We start from the raw sequence: 7,500 nt of genomic DNA, 5'->3' as shown, positions 1-7,500 counted from the left end.
CTTTGAAAGGGCACTTTTCTTACAAAAAGACGATCTAATTAGATTGTATAGCGATCATAAATGTCTTAAAAGAGCGATGGTACTTTAGATGGAGTATTTTAAACAGATGGCAATCTGCCAATACGCGCGCGAAAGAGAGACTAAAGACACAAGCAAAAGAGTTGTTGCGAGCGACAGGTGATAGGCGATGAGAATAATACTAAACGAAGACTCTACGGAGTTTAGATTTGAAAAGAGACAAACATCGTATAATAAATCTTATTCTTAGTGTAACAGTCGAGAATCTCTGGCGGGTTCAGAATGGTTGGCCTAATGGGGCTGACAGAAGAAAGAAATGTTTCAGTGAAGATACTAGGCTAGAGTCTTGGTTAAAGATTAGAGACTGAAACGAAGAATCAACGGTTTTAGGTGAGTAAAGCGCATGTTTTAGAACCTCCGTTATTGTTCTGCTGCTAGCATGTGATCCCGTTCGATGTACAATATTCTTTCCCGTACGATGTATCCCTCTATTCAGCCTTCTGTGCAATTTCTGGTAGGATTTTTATCGACCCTGAACTCTATGAATTATTGTCTCTTACTACATTTACTCGTTACCGTACATTCATTGCAGGTGGTAAGAACCCTCGTGGTATTCGTGTCTCGTCGTATGATCCCGATGATCCCAGCTATCAGGTGTCACAGAGCCAGCAGCAGGGAGTCAGCACTGGAATGGGTAGTGGTGCTACGACCGGTTCTTACAATGGTAACGGCGGTGGTAACGGAGGCAGCGGCGGCCATGGTGGTAGCTACATTGCTCCTCCCACGTTGGGAAGCCAGCGGAAGTTCATGCCCGGTGCCGTCGTGTCGCAAAAAGTGGCCACCATCAGCCAGAATTACAATGAAAAGACGATGCTACTTTCCAGCGACGACGAATATCAGTAAAAGGCCTCATGTTACGGTGTTTTAGTTTCGCTACTAAACAGTCTCGAGGATGCAAACAGATGTTCGCTGGACTTTCTTTTGTAATTATTGTTGTGCGTATATAAGGCCCGTTAGACAGGAGCTTTGTTTCGAATAATCAGCTCATGATAGGCGCGTTTAGTTCAATGGTATTCACACACAGTAAGTGTTCGATACACTATAGAAGCGGCATTCAGTTTTTGTGGGGAATTCGATCGTCATTAATAGCCGTTTGTTTCACAAATTCATATGAACACCACAGCTTGCAGCAGCCCCGGAAGAGAATCCGGATCAGTAACAGTTGTATTGCGATTGCTATATGAAATAGTACAATAATCCTGCCACATTTTTTTCTTTTGTAGGCACTCATGCCGCCATATACAGAAGCGCTGCATCAGAAAGGGAGTGAGTTTTCTTGATAATCGAATCCGTGTCAAGACAGTGCAAAAATAGGGAATTTCGTTTTCGAAACAATTGCCGCGAGAACCAGAAAGGGAAAATTTAGAGTGCCCTGTGCAGTCGCGAGGACGGTTTGGTTTCATTTTCGCACTGATCATTACACAGCGATCGCCAAATGTCGACAGCTTTAAGATTGAAAACAGCAAACAAATGCTGCTTTCGGAATTTTAGGCAATTTCCGTTGTCTCTCGGCCTTATTTGTGTGCATTCCGTGTACCTCTGGCCATGCCGATCTGGAATAACGGGGTGAACGGTTGTGCACGCGACTCTTCTCGTGGCGCATTCAATCAGTGTGTACAGCATCGCGGTGGCAAAGTGCGACAAAGTAGATTGACCTACAAACACGCAACTAATCCCCTGGCATACGAAACGCGATCATAACAAAATGAAAACCGCGCATCCGTGGGTGTATGAGCGAGAGACTAGTTAGTGTGCTTTATACTATATATATATATTATATATTATATATACTATGCCAAAATGAGACGGAGAAAGATGGTATGAAAGGACGCAAGCTACGCCACGTTTGTGACTAAAATCAACAAGATACTATTTCGCCGTGAATATGCTACTAATGCAGCAGGGAGGAAAAAAGAAAGAGATATAGTTCGGAGAGAAATTTAAAGAACTATACGTTGAGTACGTATCGATAATCCAGAAAGGGTTGGGAGGCAGGCTAAAGTGGAAGAAAGGCACACAATCGATGTCCCCTTCTTCCCCTTGCTGCTCTACGGATCTCAACGTCGTACAAAGATCAAACAGACTATATAACTGTGTGTATGTGTGTACTATTGAATTCCAGTATATCGATTACATTGTGGGAAGCGAGAAGAGGGTTTGATAATGCACTGATCATAAGGCACACATCACACAAGATAGTAAGCAAAGTTCTACTGGGTTCTGCATGGGGTAAATTGTGAATGAGATTCAATGAGCTGCGATGGTGGGATGCAGTGGGTTGGTAGGAATTCAAAACACTTCGTCTGAATAGGAGGAATGAGAGCGACGAATGGGGTAGTAGCCCCAACAGTTTCAACTATAGCCAGGATAATAAAAACAGAATGGAACAGAACTGCGAACTGCGTACTGCAATGCGTTTGATTTTAAATGATAATTATCATTTCGCATCATCGATAACAGGGTGGTGGGAAGAATATAAAATGTATGCAAGTATGTCGTGAAGATTGCATTAGATGAGCACTAGATACCGTTCGTCGGTGAGTCATTCTGGAGCCGGAAGGGGTAGCTTTCAAAATGTAGTAAAGGTGACGAACGCACCACTTATCGGCTGCTGGTTCGAACGCATTGATAACACCCAAGACCATGGTAGGTAAACAGCGAGGCAACTGTGAGCGAATGGTGCACAAACACATCATTTGTCTTCTCCTGCCTGCTGATTGTATTCGTGATAGTGGCGCAGGCGGCGTCTTAAGCTGTGGCATCTCGATAAGGGAGGGTGTGCGCGTTTCGCGTGGAAACAGATGGGCAAACTTATGTTCGATGGAGTTCGCACGTTTTACTTGCTGTTGAACCTGCGACCAATAAGGACATAGAATGGGTAAGAAAAGTTGAAAGTTGCCATTTTCGGCACGGAATCTCATCTTTATCCTTCTGATGGATAGCAACAAACTGGTTACCGATCAGTGTGCACGGACCTCATCCACCGCACATGGTTCCCGGTGGCACGGATAGTGACGGTTGTCAGATCTTCGTCGGTCGTGCCCATCATGCCGGTGATTTGCTACCGGCCAAGGTGATCCCGGACAAGAATGCTGCATATGTACCCTACGGTGGCCAGGAAACGTTCGTCGACCAAGTAGAGGTACTCGTGCACAAGCAGCTTATCTGGGACGTGGCATCGGCCGGTCAGGTACCGATGGGTGCTATTGTCGGTGGCCATACCGCCGATGGAGAACCTCTTTACATTGGGCGCACCTACCACGAGGGTTCGCACACCGTCGGTAAGGTGCAGTGCTCTCATAACTGCATCTACATTCCGTATGGGGGTGCGGAAGTGTCCGTCCCAACGTACGAAGTCTTGTGCGAGCGATAATGAGTAACCATTCCGCGATTGATTCCTACAGTGAATTCCTAGGGCGAAGGAAAATAAAGAAAAGATATCAAAAGACTTCAATGCTCGTTATCAATGTCTTTGTATTGATTGATGCATCCGGAGGCCTCTGTGCACACGACGTGGCCAACAATCGCTTTCTTCACTGTTTTGCGATATCTACAACTTGTTTTTTTCTTCTAAGAGTCTTATCACCGACCACGCGCAGTGTCGCACACCGTGACGCTACCTTTCATAAGTAAATGGTGCCAGTGTTTGCCGATAAAACAAGAGGCCCATTATCATGCCAACAAATAGACGCCCATAATGCACCATGTCACGCTTCTGGGTGTGAGTGTGGCACTTTGAGCTGATTCTTCTCAAAGAAAAAAAAACCTTTCACGATAATGTTGCCATCAACTTTGAACATTTATCAATAATCCATCAAGGGAGGGACGCTTAGGTAGAGATCAAAGATTGGGTTACGGCGAAAAAAGGATTATGCTTAGCGGCGCCGCTACCGTTCTTTGATAAAATGGTGTGCGACGTTCTTATCAATTCACAATTACTAAGAACCGACTGTACCCCGAACACTAAGCTATCGGGTAGCGGGTGATTTTCGTAGATAAATTGTTCCAATTCCACCCTGACGAGCTACAGTAATACAACTCGTGCCGTGAGCAACGCAACACCAACGTTTTCGTGGCTTATCGACGACCGTCTTCTCTTCAGTTTGTTGACTCATCATGGGTGACCAGGGGGGTAAGTTTCGTAGCTTAGCAGCCGCGATCGTCAGCGTTTGTTTGAACAGGTTGTGATGATTCATTGTGAACTTCATCGCTAGAAGCGATTCACTTCTCAGATACGTTTGATGCATCTAACAAAATCGATTGAAATTCAAAAGTCGTCTGTAGTGTAGTGTTGCAACGGCCATAATCGGAGATTAATTGATAAAGAAATCACGTGGTGATATAAGCTTCCTATATCTCTACCAGGAGGTTGCAGTTGCGAAAACATTCACACTCCCGTGCAACCCTTTCCATGACTTATCCGCAGGTTATCCACGTTACGGTTTCCATCCTAATTACTTATCTAATCCGGCCGACTTAACGTACGGCCCAACTGAGCCACCGACAGCAATCTTCACCCCCGACGGTGCGCCCTCGTCTGGCTCTTCTAGTTCTTCTTTCCATCCCGATTTCGATACGCCACCGAAGCAGAACACTTTCGGTTCTCACTTTACAAGCGAGCTCGGTATGCATATTAGTATGGCCGCCGTTTCCTTTTGTAAATAACTAAAAACGTGTCCATACCAATACGATATTTTACTAACCCCTTCATCGGTGTACCAAAAGAGAAAAGATTATACTAACTTCCCACCGACATTCATAACGAGATAATCCACATCAGTGTGTATATAGTAGACGTAAGACGACGGGGCTCGTAGAGCGCACGGGAACGGTATTAAGCTTTGCTCTTGCTCGATTACAGCTGGCTGCTGGCAATACTGCAACATCAATGGACCATTCCCGCTTAACATGGTACGTGCCGGTATCGATACAGACGGAGATGTGATCTACGTTGGCCGTGCCTTCCATGAAGGTGACATGATTCCGGCCAAAGTGATTCCCACGAAAAACCTTGCGTTCATCTGCTACGGTGGCGAGGAGATCCTGAAGGAGGACTTCGAAGTGCTTCGTTATGGAGCATTTGTTTGGGAGTTCGCGACCGCCGGTTCGGTACCGACAACTGCCGTCCGAATCGGTGTGACGGCCGATGGTGAACCGCTGTACATGGGCCGTGCTATTCACAATGGATCGCAGACACCGGGAAAGGTGCAACCGTCTCACGGCTGTTGCTACATTCCGTTTGACGGAGAGGAGGTTAGCAAGCCGGATTACGAGGTCCTGTGTGTCCGATGAGAAGGTCATTAGCTGACACTGCCGCTACACCCCGGCACTCAGTGATTGCCAACAGTAAATGAATATAGAAATAATACTACGCCATTATCGACTTTTGTTCGTGCGTTCTTTTCCATAATAATCTAGGCCTGACACTAAGGATTACTGGGTGTATGTTGTCACGATTGATCAACCGACAAACAGCAAACACATTTATTACCACGATTAAACTGTTCAAGTACTTCCGGGCTCTTCACCTGTAAGTAGAACACGAAGACGAACACACATGAGACGGATATGAGGAGAAACGCATTTATTTGACGGCAGTTTGCATTTACCTCTACGATCGTTCCATGCTGTTGGCAGCGCAAGCCAATCGACTCCCCGATTGCCGCTTGCTCTTTCAGGGTTCTCTCGATTTGGGTCCACTTTTTGGAACATCTTGTCAACAGGTCCATATTACCGACAATGTAGAGACCTTCTCTTGCCCTGGATAGTGCTACGCAGATACGATTTTCGTGCGCAAGAAACCCGATCGTATCACCACCGGTTGCATTGGTGCTGGCACTGCGCACCAACGACAGCAACACGATTTTACTTTCCTCACCCTGGAAGCTATCGATTACCGCTATACGTACACGCTGCAGAGCTGGACGGGTTTTGCGTTCCTGTGAGTGCAAATATTAGTTGAGGATTTTAAATCTCACCGATCCGAAGTAAAACTAACTTACCGATAAAAATTGCATCAATTGACCATTGTAGGCAGTTAAAATTGTGATATCGTCTGGTGTGTAAGGCCCTTGGGCGAGCAGGTACTCGCACAGAGCTAACACAAACTTGCACTCGAAATGGTTGCGTTTCGATTTCTCGTCATGCTGCTCATCCTCGGCCGACGATTTCTCACCTCGCAAGCGGATACCTCCTTCCGGGTAGTTGTGCACCAGAAAGAACAAATTATGCTGCATTCCAGCGATGGATGGATACTTGCTTACGGATTCCGCGTCATGCAGAACCCGGTAGATGGTGGGTCTCAGAAGATTGGCTATTTCCGGGCGCATACGGTGCTGAACCGCCATCGTTGCTACACTGAAATTGTTGTTGATCATTCGCTCGAAAAGAGATAGATCGAGCTTGTAGCGTGTTGAGAGCACATAGGTACTTGTAGTCGGACGTAGCTGTTTGTGATCTCCGATTAGGATGCAGTGCTGGGTGCGGACCGTTAGCGAAGCGACGATGTGTGCTTCCAAAACTTCAGCCGCTTCCTCAATTATCACGATCGGTGTTCCCAACAATTCTAGGAGCACTCGATTGCGAGCAGCGAATGTCGTTGTCATAGCAATGACGCGCACGTTTCGAATTGCTTTCAGGCTGCTCACTTGGCTAAGCTCGTTCAATCTCCGCGATGCCTTCTGCAACTTATCCTGCATACCATTAGGGGGATGAAAATGTAGATAAGGATATCATGACCACTCCCAGCGGACTGCTACCGGTCACTACCGGTCTTGATTTATCTTACCATACACTGAACCATCGATTGACGCAGCTCCTGTGATATATCGTGACTCCGTTGAAGTTCCTCAAACTGTTCAAGCAACGCCAAATACTCTTGTTTAGTGTTATAGTAAGCAGTGCGAACCCACTTGTCCATCGGCTGTTCTTCGTTAAGCTGCTTTATGTTGTACACATCCAGCAGTGGATGCTTTGATTGATTACCCATCCGAACGATACTGTCCGTATAACGCGTGACGCCAGCAAGAAACTGATCGAGCGCATGGTTCGTAACACAGACTAGCAGTATCTGTCGATCGGTGTTCGTCAACAGCGTTTCGACGATCTTCAACCCGATAAACGTCTTACCCGTACCTGGGGGACCCTGGATCAGCGCAAATCGGTTACTTAATGCTAGCCGATAGGCCTCGTACTGTGAACGGTTCAAACCGAGGGCCTCACAAAGTGCCTCAGCTGGCCAGCCGTAGGGCTTCTTCAGATCAAACTCAATATCAGCATACCGGAAGGGGCGTTCGAGTGCATACTCAGGAACTGGCATGCTAGGTTGCTCCACATCGACGATGTAGGATTTCAGCGGGAAGCTAGACGCTCGTAGTCGCACTAAGGCGTTAAACACTTGATGATAGGGCTCGAAAAAGATCT

At 46.4% G+C, this 7,500-nt stretch overlaps 3 protein-coding genes across 7 annotated transcripts in view; 2 read left to right on the top strand and 1 right to left on the bottom strand.

The window, feature by feature from the left end:
- Positions 1 to 2,470, top strand: part of LOC126578046 (transmembrane protein 184B) — a 20,771-nt gene extending 18,301 nt beyond the window's left edge. For 4 of the 5 annotated variants that reach the window (XM_050240235.1, XM_050240236.1, XM_050240237.1 and 1 more), the window contains one exon: positions 611 to 2,470. In XM_050240235.1, the coding sequence (XP_050096192.1) occupies positions 611 to 921 (311 nt within the window). In that variant the 3' untranslated portion in view covers positions 922 to 2,470. Of the gene's footprint in view, positions 274 to 610 lie in introns of those variants that run through there. The other variant, XM_050240239.1, reaches the window with a different exon arrangement.
- A 348-nt stretch (positions 2,471 to 2,818) lies between these two features.
- Positions 2,819 to 5,457, top strand: LOC126576899 (uncharacterized). The gene is made up of 4 exons (XM_050238203.1): positions 2,819 to 2,956; positions 3,021 to 3,449; positions 4,505 to 4,702; positions 4,940 to 5,457. Exons 1-4 carry the CDS (start codon positions 2,953 to 2,955, stop codon positions 5,368 to 5,370), a joined length of 1,062 nt encoding a protein of 353 aa, XP_050094160.1. The 5' UTR covers positions 2,819 to 2,952; the 3' UTR covers positions 5,371 to 5,457.
- Positions 5,458 to 5,511: 54 nt separating this feature from the next.
- LOC126578037 (NFX1-type zinc finger-containing protein 1) overlaps positions 5,512 to 7,500 on the bottom strand; it is a 3,509-nt gene continuing 1,520 nt past the window's right edge. Inside the window, exons 3-6 of the mRNA XM_050240220.1 lie at positions 6,866 to 7,500; positions 6,081 to 6,770; positions 5,688 to 6,017; positions 5,512 to 5,606 (exon numbers count right to left, since the gene is read on the bottom strand). The exon at positions 6,866 to 7,500 is cut by the window's right edge and continues 577 nt beyond it. Of these exons, the coding sequence (XP_050096177.1) occupies positions 5,529 to 5,606; positions 5,688 to 6,017; positions 6,081 to 6,770; positions 6,866 to 7,500 (1,733 nt within the window). The 3' untranslated portion in view covers positions 5,512 to 5,528. The remainder of the gene's footprint in view (positions 5,607 to 5,687; positions 6,018 to 6,080; positions 6,771 to 6,865) is intronic.

This window comes from Anopheles aquasalis, chromosome 3 (genome assembly GCF_943734665.1).
Source record: "Anopheles aquasalis chromosome 3, idAnoAquaMG_Q_19, whole genome shotgun sequence".
Classification (NCBI taxonomy): Eukaryota; Metazoa; Arthropoda; class Insecta; order Diptera; family Culicidae; genus Anopheles; species Anopheles aquasalis.
The sequence above is the reverse complement of the archived record's forward strand: the minus strand, read 5'-3'. Positions and strand labels throughout refer to the sequence as shown.